The sequence below is a fragment of the Micropterus dolomieu genome, linkage group LG14 (genome assembly GCF_021292245.1).
Source record: "Micropterus dolomieu isolate WLL.071019.BEF.003 ecotype Adirondacks linkage group LG14, ASM2129224v1, whole genome shotgun sequence".
In the NCBI taxonomy this organism is placed as follows: Eukaryota; Metazoa; Chordata; class Actinopteri; order Centrarchiformes; family Centrarchidae; genus Micropterus; species Micropterus dolomieu.
Window position 1 is genome coordinate 13,269,053 of NC_060163.1, and position 13,835 is coordinate 13,282,887.

Below are 13,835 nucleotides of genomic sequence, written 5' to 3' on the forward strand. Positions count from 1 at the left end.
CTAAACCGAATGGAATACTTACCATTTCTTAGATGTATGTTTAAAAAGGTCTGTTTGTTATTTCAAGTCAATACACACATTTGCTTAACACTGGTAAAACTGGATCAGACAGTAGAACAAAAAAATCTATCTGAATCTATCTGAAATGCAAAACTGACCTCTTAGCACACTCACCATTTAAGGTGTTATCATTTACTTTTATTATCTTTTGGTTGCAAACATAACAAAACAAATCAGACAACAGATTAAACAATAAACTATAAACAGATACCACTACTTCAAATAATAATAATAATAATCAGACAATAAGCTAATTTTAAAATTGATTTATTATATAGTTAGGTCCAATATATAGGTCTTGAGTGCAACAGATGTGTGTGGGGAAGAGATGACAATAGTGATTCTGATTATGAGACTTTTTTTCTCCCTGAAAAGCTGCATTTCCTAGTATTTTATATCTCACACTACCTGCACATTGTAACATCTGTTGCAACTGCTCCTCTTGCTCTTAAGATGGAGCAGTGTGAAGCCAAGTTCACTTGTATATTATTTTAAGGGGACTCAATTTCACAGGTCATTTTTAGTTAACTTGTCACAAGGAGTATTATTCAACCAGTAAAAAACTGTTCTATAATGTTATGGCTCTGAAGCAACTTTACAAAGTTTTAAAAAACTAACCCTCGTGATGTCATTTGAGTTTTTACACCTGTGAACCTGAGGTTTGGGTATTTCATTTGTCTCTTTTGAGTGCCCAACCTTATGGATATGCAATTATACATCAGTGGACTGTCCCTTTAAGCTATTAGGGAAGATACTAAAGCTCTGCCCCCTGTTGCAAAAATGAAAACATTGCAAGTTAAAATGTCCTCAGATTTTTTTCCACATGAAAGCAATAGTCTGTGCGCAATTTTTGGGAGTTTCAGACCATTAAGACCCCATCAACACACATATAATCAATGTAAGTTTTAAAATATAGTTTGACTTGCATATCTGTGTCTTTAAGGCATTTAAAATACATAAAATGCATTATTATGATACTGAATTAATTCGTTTGTTAAATTAGTTATTGTATTTATTTGTCTCCAACCCAACATGAACTTATAAGATACCAAAAAAATACGATTGCAGTGGTAAAACATCAGACATGAACAGAACTTATTATATATAACATTACATTACATAGAAGTTTGTCTCCTGTCCCAAGCTTGACAAATAAAATCTGCCACAAAAAGGTTTTCTTCCTAAAACATCAGAAAATAATTTTAACGTTTAGACCATAAATTTATACTTATATTGTAACAAGCAATAAAGCCATCTTCAGTCTCACCCAAATCATATTTAACAATCACTTCAAAATCTTTTCTCTTCAGGGAAAAGGTGAGGTATTGTGATCGCCACATATTACATCTGTTTACTTCTGAATCTCATTTTAGATTACAGGCCATTCATTAACATTTCACAGCTCTGATGTTGTCAAAAGAGGAAACGTGAAGCATCCAAACATATGGAGCACCAGATACAGATAGTGAGTGATTGCTATTCCACCGGGACAATGAAACCCACATCCCCCACCCAACAACGTGTGGTGGCAGCCAGCTGTCAGCTAATTAGAGAGGAAGAGGTTGGGGACCAAATTGTCACTGTTTGATGAAATCTACAGCTGATTCAGTTCAGTTGGTTCAGATATATGAAAACCTCTTCTAGTAGCAGAGGTGGAGAAAAGCGAAGAGAAGGAGGAGGGTGAAGGGGATGCTGATCGGAAATTACAGAAGGAGGAAATGATCCAGCATGATGACTGTGGTGGTGCTGCTGGTGATGATGATATCACCCTTATTGTACTAGAAAACTATTTTCAGAGGCTTAATGAAATTAAACTACATTTCTGTCACAACACATAAACACAATGCTCACAAAGGCTTTTGATGGACAGATGAAGGTCATGTAACACAGGTGCATCGTCCCTTACAGAGGAAATGTGTGTATGTGCATTTATTGAAAAACATCATTTTTTTATTTACAACACATTATCCTATATTCATTCAAGCATGAACATACATATACACACATATGATAGCTAAATATAGAATAAAAAAGGTGGTATATGTTAAGAAACACTTCTACATTACATTTAGCTGACGCTTTTATCCAAAGCGACTTACAATTGCTATACATGTGAGAGGTCTGGAGTAACAAGGGGTTAAGCATCTTGCTCAGGGACACAATGGTGGATGGGTCACAGTGGGGGATTGAACCCAGGTCTTTTACACCAAAGGCAGGCATCTTATCCATTGTGCCATCTCCACCCTTACAGCCATTACAGAAAAGCAGCAATCATTGCTATCTTCTACAACACTACAAATAAATGAACTCCCTAACATACTTTCCCTTTTACTTCCTCTTTTTTTTAACTTCCTCTTAAGCAGCTCTAATGTTTGAAAACTATTTATACTGTAAGTTTAAATGTGCTGCACCTCCACCAGCTGTAACATTAAGATGCTGCTTATGTGTTAAAGCATCAGTAATAATATTCGGATAATATTCATGACTCTCTAAAAGGGACAATTTCACCCTTTCACTTTTTACTTAATTGAAATTTTGAATGCAGGACTTTTACAGAGCATGATAAAAACAATTTTTGAAGTATGTCCCCCAAATATTTGGATCTCTTAATGACCCAACTTAAAGAGGACAATGTATGGGCTAGGAATAAATGTGCACATGGGCCTGTATTGATTTAACATTACAAACAATGTAGGGCCAGAGCTAAAAAAACCCCTGATTAATATAGATGTAGTTCAAACAACATTAAACGATTATTTCATCAGATTGACACATCCTGTCACTGATTGTGATTAAGTGTATGATGCCTGCGGTATAAACATATTGTATTGAACTTGTCTTGACAAATACAAGTTCTCAAGCCTATCAAGAATAATTTCATTTTAATAATATTGAAGTCCTTATAATTCACAATAAAAATGTTAAAGCCATATTGTAAAGCAGGAAACCTCTTTAAAAGTGTACATGTCACTCAAGCCAGGAAGTGATTCGTCATGTTTAGTCTGCCTGATGAGAGCTGATCCGGTGATGTCATTATGACTTCAAAAGGTGGGCGGGGCGTGAGAGAGCGCGCGCGCGCGCGAGAGAGAGAGAGAGAGAGAGAGAGAGAGAGAGAGAGAGAGAGAGAGAGAGCGAGCACAGAAGCCCACGTAATTCAGTCTGTGTATAGGAGTAATAATAAAATAATCAGACCAACACACTGCATGTTGCGGTCCTATCTGACGCGTCAAACTGCACATCCTCCGCCAAAACTGCTGCAGGCTGTCAGGGGTTCTGATGCGGGCAGTCAGCATCCTCTCTCCTGCATCCAGAAGTGAATGAGGAGGGCCGGTGGCCGACAGGGAGGGGTCCTTTGATATCAGGGCTGCCTCCTCCTGGATGGAGCCCGGCTGTATGCAGTCAGCGATGGCCATGGGAGATGTCTCGAAAAAAGCGTCGGCTCGGAACGTGGCGGTGGAGCGAAAAAACCTCATCACCGTCTGCAGGTCAGTTTACTTACTACTTTAGTGTGTGTTTGTGTGTGTGTGTGTCTGTGTGTGTGTGTTGAAGTGCCTGTGCTCTGATAGCCTATAAGTGGAGATCTAATAGGTTAAATGTAGCGTTTATTGTTACAGTTAGGCTATATTTGAATGTTTGATGGCCTAACAACAATTTAGATCCTGGTGTTTTTGTTTTTCACTGTAAGCCACACATGCACAAGACATATTTTTGACATGCACGCCTAGCCTACGTCATCCTCATGCTATATGTCCTTTTTATGAACTCTGCACCGACAGTGGGCCTGTACTGACATGAAGCCTGTATATACAATGGCCTACTTTCTTAATAGGCCTAAAATCCGACAAAATCCACAGATAGAGGTCTCTCTGTGTGAGTTTAGCAGTGTCATCTTTGTCAGTGCAATTTATTTTCTCCCAGCTGATGGCGTGGTTGCTATGAGACAACCTTCCTAGGGCAAGGACTAGCTGGCACCCCAGGGACTATGGGCAGGGAAGCAGCTACAAGGTCTGTACATCAAGTCCTGGACTTTGTGGGGGTTTTGGATAGAGGTTTGCACTTGAAGGCCCTTTACCAGAGCTTTTAAACAGCATATATACAATACCTAGCCTATAGAAACATACTGTGTGCATGCATGTTTGTAACCACTCAGCAAGGGCATAGGTTCGGGGGTCCATCAATTTATGTGGGAAATGTCTTTATTTATGTAAAGGGAAACTTTCAGGCAGAAGGTGACACTTAAAAATTAAAAAATGTAAAAATGAATAGGCTAAAGGCCTAATGCAATAAGGCTTTAAGGCGTTTTTCTCCTATGGATCAACTTTTCTCATTTAATATCATCCCTGTTGAGTCAACACATGTAGGCATGCTTTAGTCTTCCCTCCTCTTTTGTGTCCTTTGTTTGGGGAAGTACCTTCTGCAAACTTTCTGCACATTCAAAATCTACATATCTGTTTTCTCTGACATTTCGAGAAGAAGTTGTAATTTAATGAGACTAAAGTCATAATACTTTTAAACAATCTACCTGCACTACTACTACTCTGCTGTGCATTAACCCACTTTATATTGCTCTGCTGATATGATAGTATCCCCTTCATCCTTCTGATCATTTTTTTGGTTTTCTGGCCTGCAACTTAACTGTTTTGGTCCAGTCTCACCACTCTCATAGGGTCCATGTCTATTGCAATAATGCTAATATTTTGAATCTGCTGGGTGTGTAAATAGGCAGCTGTTTGCTACTTTTGCTATGTCATCTTGTGTCAATGTTGTTTTCACAGCTAGCACCAAGTGGCCCCCCAAAAATCAGTTATTGAACATATACATGTGTGTACAACAAAAAGTCCACTGGTATTTTCAAGCCCTTCTCTTACCTCTCCTCACAGACATAGACTATACACCTTAAACAGCAAACGTGTTCATGTCTGGCTTCATGTCAGCTCTGCCTGTTCTGCCAAGATTCAAGTCACTGATGTTAAAGGCAAAAGTCAAGTCTAAAGTCTGTTTCTTGGGTCTGTTGTGACTAGGCCCCACAGTCATGTTCTTTTCATACTGTATGTAACACCTACTTAACAAACATACACACACACATTCAGACATCTGTGCAGGTGAACAAGACTGCACCTCTGCTGAGCCACTGACAAGCCTATCTGGGTCATGTCACGTCCCTGCTGTCTGTAATACAGTGAAAACACAGTGGATTGTGCTCGTTTTGAGGATAGTCAGCCAATTATTGTCCAGCATCTGGCCACAGTCGGAGCAGCTGAATGAGACATTGTTGCCTTTGAAACAATGGGGAGTGAAATCACTTGCTTCAATGCCCTGTGTTAGGATAAGCATTGTACACACACACACCACGCATACTGACTGTAAAGTGTTCAGATATGTTTTACTAAATATTATTATATACATCCAGAGTCAGAAAAACATGACCAATATCTATCAGAAATAATTTCGCTCCATGTATACCAGAGTTTCTTTGGTCCAAATTGCCCCTTTTCAACCAACAGCATATCACGGTGTCGCTGGACAAATAGCATGTGGCAGGTGTTCTTGCAGCAAATAGAAGTGCTGAATTATTTAGTCTAAAATATTTAGGAATGGTCATTTCAGGAGATGGTTAATGTTGCTTATAAGCCTAGAATTTTTGTTTAAACCGCATGGGGGTTCATGTGTGTGGGTGTATATATCCTGGGAGGAGGTCACCCCAGCTGACATTAAACCTCTTAATTATGCAGGTACATTGTTATACTCAAATCCATATTAATTATTTATAAATATTTAGCCATTCTGCCATCCAGGGATGGCAGTGTTGGTTGGTCAGTCCAGCACTTTGGTCCAGAAAGAAATATCTCATCAATGATAGATTGCCATGACTTTGCTATAGACATTCATGGTGCCCAGAGGATGACTTTTCCTCTTGTGCTGCCATGATATTAAATTTATGGTTTTAGTGAAATATATGAGTGAATATAATAAACTACTTTATTGACTGCCATGAAATTGTTAGATATTAATGTCCCTCTCAGGATAAATTGTAATCACTTTGGTATTCCTCTACAGTCCCATCAGCCTCAGCTTCTTTATGTCTAGTACTAGTTAGCAAATGTTAGCATGCTAACACGCTTAATTAAAATGCTTTAAACTGTTCATCCAGGGTATTTAAATTCATTTGTTTTCCAAATAATTCATGTACTTAAAATGTACTTTATAGACATCAACAAAGTGTATCACAAGCAGGCTTCCGTACAACCTTGAGTGTAATACATCAGACAAGAGTCATAAATTCAAGCTGTTCAATAAGAAGTCAATTTAGTTGTTGGGAGCTTCCTGAAAGCTCTCCATAAACATCTTCCTCACAGTAAATGGGTGACATCAGGCTCCAGTGTAAAAACAAGAGTACAGTGTGACTGTGGGCAGAAATCTACATCAACAACAAAATGGAATGAACATGATGTGTGTTTAACAACCCAAGTTCTGATTCACTTTTTGATTTTATCCATTTTACAGGTTTTTATCATTGACTTTGTTTCACTCAATCCAGATGTTGGCAGAACACTATTCTTACATGGACTTTTGTGATTTATTTTCATCAAGTAAAGTATAATTATAGTTTGATTGATGAAATGTTCCTCCTACAGCGAACTGAAACAAAGAAAGCATTAATCCATTAATCTGCTCCCTGGCTAACTTATTCCCATGATGACTTTATTACTGGCAACTTCTCCTTCTCTTTGTCTTTCTCTACCACACAAAGGTTTTCAGTAAAGACGCTGTTAGAGAAATACACAGCCGAGCCCATAGATGATTCATCTGAGGAGTTCATCAATTTCGCAGCCATTCTTGAACACATCCTTAGCCACCGTTTCAAAGGTAATGAACCTAAATAAACCTAAATAAGGAACGTGTCTGGAAGGTTAACATGACATGTTAAGAAAACTTGAAAAAACAGTGAACAATTTATGGAATCTGACTTAGAAGCAAAAAAGCATATTGAAAATGTTCAAATGCTGTTTTTGATAATGCATTTTTAGAAGACAATACTAATTTAGTCAATACTGACATTATTACTTAATTATTACTTACCAAGTCAAATCTAAACATTGTTGTATTGTCTGCATTAATACTTGTTCTGAATTTTTAAATAAAATATAATAGTTTCTAAAATAACAACATAGTATCGCGTTCATCAGTCTATTATCAATGGCTGCAATCATTTTTTTGGTCAAACACTGTGGGGTTCCTCCTTCTGCAGCTCCTTGTTTCCATGAGGTCTCATGCTGTTAGCCCATACTCCACCCTCTGCTCACTGAAATAAATACACATTATAGTATGTGTTGAGAATTAAGTTAAACATATCAACATAGAAAATGCATTGAACAACATTCATGTTACACTCTTTTTCTAGGCTCCGGCAGTTGGTTTGATGGTCAGAGGAGTTACTGGGACTACATCCGTCTGGCCTGTGCTAAAGTACCCAACAGCTGCATCAGCAGCATCGAGAGCATGGAAAACATTAGCACCTCACGAGCCAAGGCAAGTCCTATATACAGTACAGTAATCTAAATATAAAACTAATTTTAAACATATTTATTTTTATTTTTATTTCCGTCATTTTCCTAGCTTGTGCTTGTTGGTTTCTTGGTATGTGGACATGTTTTTGTTTAAGGCCTTCCTTGGATTGGTCTTTCTAATTGATTGCCCTGATTTGAAACAGCTGTCCTAGTTAGCATTTACGCATAAATCAGATTTATGAGTATGCAACTATCCCAATCTTTCGCAATAGAAAGAAAACAATGAAAGAAAAAAAATGTCTAAATAAAGGAAGAGTTGTAGTGCAGTCTCAAATAATGTAATAATAATGTTATATTGTACGTATAGTGTTTTAACCTTTGTTGTCTCCTTCAGGGTCGGGCCTGGATACGAGTAGCCCTGATGGAGAAGAGGTTGTCTGAATACATCGCCACTGCTCTGAGGGACAGCAGAACGACCAGGTTAGAGGCCACACATATACAGTAGTATTGCCCTATCCCGACTAGAACCATGTTCCCACCTGGATGTATTCGTCTCTTTGCTTTAGGAGGTTCTATGCAGAAGGAGCCATCGTGTTAAGAGAGGAAGCCACGGTCCTAACAGGGATGCTCATTGGTCTTGGAGCCATAGACTTTAGGTGAGGAAACATTTATGGATCAAATTGATACATTTAGATGGGTATGTTATTTATCTTATTGATGTGTACTTTCTCTTCCACAGTTTCTGTCTGAAAGGGGAGGCTTTGGATGGGAAATCTTCAGCTGTGATTGATTACACACCATACTTAAAATTCACACAAAGGTATGTTCACTGACACTGTGTAAAATAGCGTTTTCACAGTGAATTTGTGAATTTCTCCTCATAACCTTAAATACTTGGAGTGACTATACATTACTGATCCAATGAATCTTCACACAAATAAATGATCATTTACAGTACACATTGTTCCATCCTGGTATTGGATTTTTGCCTCAGGAAATATACCTCACTCCACCTTTAGGTATTGTTAATATGGTATTGTTCTGGTGGACAGTACATGCTGTTTGGTTTTGGTCTATGTGTCAATGCCATGCCTTCAAGATGCCACATTTACCAATAACAGAAAAATCTCTTTGAGAATATTTATTTATTCACTTTACAAATAGGAGCTTCATTTCTTTTAGGATCTTACTTCTATGTCGTTTTCATAGCATGACTTGTTACAGTAGGAAAAGCACATTATCGACACTTGAAAATAAATCATTTTGCTGCGTCTTTTGTAGTTATGAATACCTGAGTGATGATGATGATCGACAGAGTGTTAACAGCAGCACAAGTGATGACAGCATCCCCGAACACCCCTACATCCCCCTGGTCACTGACGAGGAGAGCTGGAGCACAAAGTGTCGCAAGATGGAGCAGAGGTTCAAGATCGTCAATGCTCAAAAGGTGAGCGGCTTTTTTTTGTATTTGAACATACACAGTGTTGCTTGAAGAAATAGTTCATAGCTCATAGCATGAAATATGAAACTACATCCAGCAGCTGTTAGCTTAGCTTAATTTATCTTAACGATTGGAAACAGGGAGAAACAGCTAGCCTGGCCCTGTACAGAGGCAAGAAAATCCACATACCAGCCCTTCAAAAGCTCACAAATTAACTAATGAATTAAGTTATATCTTGTTTGTTTTGCAACAAATAATTTTCCAAAATGTTGAACTATTACTTTGAATGAGTCATCTTACACTGGTTTTGCAGGGTATTGCATTGTCATCTTAAAATGATGATTAACATTTTGCTATCAAAAAGTGTTAGTTACTCTTATATGTTAAATATGGCATGGTTTACTACATATGGTTAAGGAGAAGTCAAACCACAAAATCTCAAAATGATTTCTTTAAAACACGGAGCATCACAGATGTCTAATGTCTCATGAATGTCTGAGGGTGGAGATTTCCTTTCACTTAGTGTGGATGTGCGTTTTCAGGGTTACCTGGAGGAGCTTGTGCGCCTGCGTGAGTCCCAGCTGAAGAACACAGAAACAGAGAACAAAAGGCTGAAGGCCCGATTGGAGGAGCTACAGAGCCACAGCCAACAGGAGAAGAAGGACCTGGAGGCCATAGTCCTGGAGCTTCAGGAGCAGCTGTGAGTAATGTGGACAGAGGGTGGTGTCCAGGTTTCACCCACATACTGTATTCCTCAGTGCACTGCACTATGGCAAGCAGAAAAAGATAACCAGCTTAAATCACATTGGTTTAGTTGACGTTTTTGGTGCGTCTGTTCCAGAGGCCTGGATTGAATTACTTCTCAGTTATGTCTTGTATCCTCATGTTTGTCAGGACAAACTTGATACCATGCGACTCCAACCACCTGGCCAAAAACCTCTCCATCCCTTTGGTCAATCAGTGGCCGACGCTCCAGCCGTACAACAACCAAGAGGACGTCAAGCTGTTCCGCAGGTTTGACCCCTTGAGCATCTGTCTCCTGGCATAACAGAGCTTATGTGTAGCACACGTAATTTAACTGTTATAGATGATTTTTGTATGTAATACTTGAAAAGAGAAACAAAAATGCACACACTCTATGACACCCACAAGTGACTGTCCTAGACGAGAATAAATCTGTCATATCAGCAAGGGTGTGGTGGTACGCTGTGTGCAATACTGCTAATTCCTGCTTCTCTAAGATATTAATATAATAATGATAATGTTTATGTATACATACATTATATACATGCACCACAACATGCGCTTCTATGTACATGTATTATGTTGCACATATGTTGCATACAATAGCCTATATAGAAAATATTTGTTTTGTTAATTTGTTGATTATTTTGCTGTTTTTACATAGACTAGTGGGAATAATTATAGACTTCTACCATGTTTACTTATAATGAATTAAAATAATGATCCATTTAAGAAGCTGTTATATTGTTGTATGTATGTTGGCAGGAGTCTGGACAGTCACAACTTCTACTAAAGCTTTTTTCATTTCATTTAGGTGGCACAGTGCTTATTAACATATCTCTAAACTAAAACAAATGTTGCAGGGAACAAATTGATTGTGAGAACATGGCAAACATATTTTGTGATTCCATGTACAATTTCAATTATTAATTCATAATTTAAAGATAGAAATGATTCCTTGGAAATGTATTTAACTTTAATTATTTATCTTACTTTGTGATTTACAGTGCATCTTTTAAATTAAATTAATTAATAATAAGTATTTTAACATACCAACCACATCTGCAACTAATGGGCGTTACCGATTATTGATTGGGTCATTATTGATTAATCGGCCCATCATTTTCTCAATTATTCAGTTCAGTGGCAGTATTTTATTCAATACAATGTCAGGGAACTTTACTGTTACTGTGTCCTAGAGCCCAAGGTGATGTCTTCAAATTGCTTGTTTTATGCAATAAACTAAAAAATCCAAAGATATTAAATTTACTAAATTATATGACAAAGAAAAACATCTCATCCTTTGATTTGGGAAGCCGATCCTAACAAATGTTTGACATTTTTGCTTGAAAAATGAAAAATTAATTGACTCATTATCAAAATAGTTGCCCAAACTTTTTCAGCCAATAGACTAATTGATTAAGCTCAAATAGGAATTATAGGAGCTATAAAATTTTCCATTTTTTTATTGCTGTATCATTGACCCACTGTATTGTTGCTTAAACCCTTGACTCCTGTTGACCTGTAGGAGGAGTTTCCCCAGCACAGAGCTGCTGTCAGTGGAGATCAGCCTGGATTCAGACTCCCAGAGGATGGAGGGGAAACAGAATGGAGGAGCCTGGTGCACAGGTGAAATTTTAAACAGTTACACACTGTGTCCTCCTAAGATAATAAGTGAGTAAACACACATGAATTGACCCTCCCACTATGTGACTGTCCCACCCCTCCAGAAAAAGACTACACCCCCTCCATGATGGGCCTGTGTGGGTCCTTGGCATCCCTCCCGAGCTGCAAGTCTCTGGCTAGCCTCAAGTCCAGCGAGTGCCTGGTTAACATCAGCACAGAGAACAGTCCTGCCCTCTCTCCCAGCTAGGGGGCGCCAAAGAAACACTGCCAACAACTTAACAGACTGCAATTCAACATGAATACAAAAAGACTACTTTTGGTAGGCGGACAAAAGCTCTCTTTCGTGGCGCTTACGTGAGTCCCTTTACCTTTCTGCTCTGCGCCCAGCACTCTCGCAACTGGAACCTTTTAAGTGTTTGTGAATGAGTAGCCTCTGTGTCTGGGACTGTCCAACAAAGACGCAGGAAAAGCTGCTGTACTGCCTGACGGCCTCCTTCTGTTTCACTGTCTTTATTTGTCTTGACATGATTAAGCCTCCAGAAATGCAAACAACAGGTTCAAGTTTGACCTCTCTTATGTCACAATACTTGATTTTGTGCACTTACAGTCACGTATCTGTACAAAACTTGGTGTATGGTTGTTTTGTATGTACTTGTCCATTTGTCTGTGTCTTACCAGTCTGTGTATCTTATTCTGCCTCTTGCATAATACTGGCAGTGCAGGATGGATGAGTTATGAGTTATAACCTTTTATGGAACAGAAACAATGTTTTGCCATATAATATTACACTATTATAAGAGAGACAAAAAGAGAAGCTTGTCTTGTGCAGATAAAGAGGCCAGAGGGTTTTATGATGAAGATTATTTTAAAATGAACAGATGCAGCTACATGATATTTAGGATGAATGGCAGTTTAGGCCCTATTCCAACTTACTGAATGTTAGATACAGATTTTAGGATGTGACATAAAAGATCAGGCTACTAAGGTTTGCAGAGCCACTACAATGTGAACATAAAAACACTCACATAATATCTATTGCATACAATGCAAAGTGCATTGTGACTATGCAGAATGAATGTTTTCATTGTCTTTTTCTACAAACCTGGCTTGATAGAGTAGTTTGAGCGAGGAGAGAAATAGTGAATGTGCAATGTGAGTATGTGTGTCATTTTTACCCCAATTTTTTTCTTATGATCTGTTTTTATTTTTATATAATTTCACATCATACTTACATCTATCATTACCATCATGTAAATTGCAATCTCATGCAGTGTTGTTGAGAGTTACATTGCGTTGTTTAAAATTGCAATAAAACTTACTTTTTTTTGAAACATTAAATGCTGGTGTGCAATGGATGTGTATTTTCAGTCAGTCGGTCCACTAACTTTGGTGCAGAATTTAATATCTCAACAACTATTGGATGAATTGCCATGAACATAGTTCCCCAGATAATGCATTCTATTGATTTTCGTGATACCCAGACTTTTCCAGTAGCACCATTGACATTTTCAATTTGTCCAAAACTATCTCGAACTGCTAGCATGGCTGTCTTGTTTTCTTAGCTTTTTTACTACTGCTTTTTCCCAGAGGGCAATTTATTTTAATAGTGTCAATGCAATTTGTGTATGGCTCATCACAAAAAAAGACTTATGCTAACGGCATACTGCGTGGCTCTAGCGTTGGTTGGTCAGTCCACCATTTCGGACCAGACTGATATATCTTAACATCCAGATGGATGGATTGCCATTAAATGTTGTACAGACATTTCTGGACCCCTGAGAATCAATCCTAAGGACTTAAATGATCCCAGAACTTTTCCTGTAGCGCCACTATGAGTTTGACACTTTACATTTGTTCAGTACTTTGGTTTATGTTCAAGTACCATCATAACTCATAACATTTCCATCAGCCTCAGCTGTACTTTGTGTTTAGTGTTAATTAGCAAACATTAGCATCCTAACTCATTAAACTCAGATGGAAAACACGGTACAGACAATACCTGCTAAACATCCGCATGTTAGCATTGTCGTGATCATGTTAGCATGATGATGTTAGCATTTAGCCTTACAAAGCTGTTAGTTTGGCTGTAGACTCTTGATCAAGCACATATTGTTCAGTTAGTAGGCTAATAATAACAGCTCACATTTTATAGATTTAAGGATGCGTTTACACATAAGGAGACAGACAAAACAAATAACACAAGAACATAAAATGATAGTAGCAATGTTTGCTGGGGATAACAGAGTTAGCTGAAGCCCAAGGCCTTGGTGAACAGGAGTTTTTACAGCTCCACATTTAGACTCAACATATAGGAAAAAAAACCCTGTATGTTGGTTGCCATTTGGCCACATAGAAGCTAAATGTGTCAGTTGCTAACCTGACTGAAGAAAATCAGACAAAAAAATGACATGAAATGAAAATGAAATGAAATGAAAATTAGCTCTAAATGAAGAGCT

At 38.1% G+C, this 13,835-nt stretch overlaps 1 protein-coding gene and 1 long non-coding RNA gene across 3 annotated transcripts; one reads left to right on the forward strand and one right to left on the reverse strand.

Moving 5' to 3' along the window:
- Nucleotides 1-3,198: 3,198 nt before the first annotated feature.
- Nucleotides 3,199-12,618, forward strand: rundc3ab (RUN domain containing 3Ab). 2 transcript variants are annotated; one of them, XM_046069036.1, is made up of 11 exons: nt 3,199-3,545; nt 6,812-6,927; nt 7,463-7,590; nt 7,963-8,048; nt 8,135-8,224; nt 8,308-8,388; nt 8,850-9,015; nt 9,552-9,709; nt 9,904-10,023; nt 11,282-11,382; nt 11,484-12,618. In XM_046069036.1, exons 1-11 carry the CDS (start codon nt 3,439-3,441, stop codon nt 11,624-11,626), a joined length of 1,296 nt encoding a protein of 431 aa, XP_045924992.1. In that variant the 5' UTR covers nt 3,199-3,438; the 3' UTR covers nt 11,627-12,618. The 2 variants fall into 2 exon arrangements, with proteins under 2 accessions (XP_045924992.1, XP_045924993.1); XM_046069037.1 differs by lacking the exon at nt 3,199-3,545 and adding an exon at nt 3,989-4,065.
- LOC123982990 lies at nt 7,262-8,912 on the reverse strand. The gene is made up of 3 exons (XR_006828097.1): nt 8,860-8,912; nt 7,945-8,025; nt 7,262-7,363 (listed from the first exon to the last, which is right to left on the reverse strand). It is a non-coding gene; the product is annotated as an uncharacterized LOC123982990 (long non-coding RNA).
- Nucleotides 12,619-13,835: the final 1,217 nt, after the last annotated feature.

Excerpts from the sequence above, each read along its gene's own strand:
- rundc3ab (XM_046069036.1), top strand. The coding sequence starts at position 3,439 with ATGGAGCCCGGCTGTATGCAGTCAGCGATGGCCATGGGAGATGTCTCG. Across the intron at positions 8,225-8,307 it reads CTTGGAGCCATAGACTTTAG|TTTCTGTCTGAAAGGGGAGG; the intron begins GTGAGGAAACAT and ends TCTCTTCCACAG. Across the intron at positions 9,710-9,903 it reads CTGGAGCTTCAGGAGCAGCT|GACAAACTTGATACCATGCG; the intron begins GTGAGTAATGTG and ends CATGTTTGTCAG.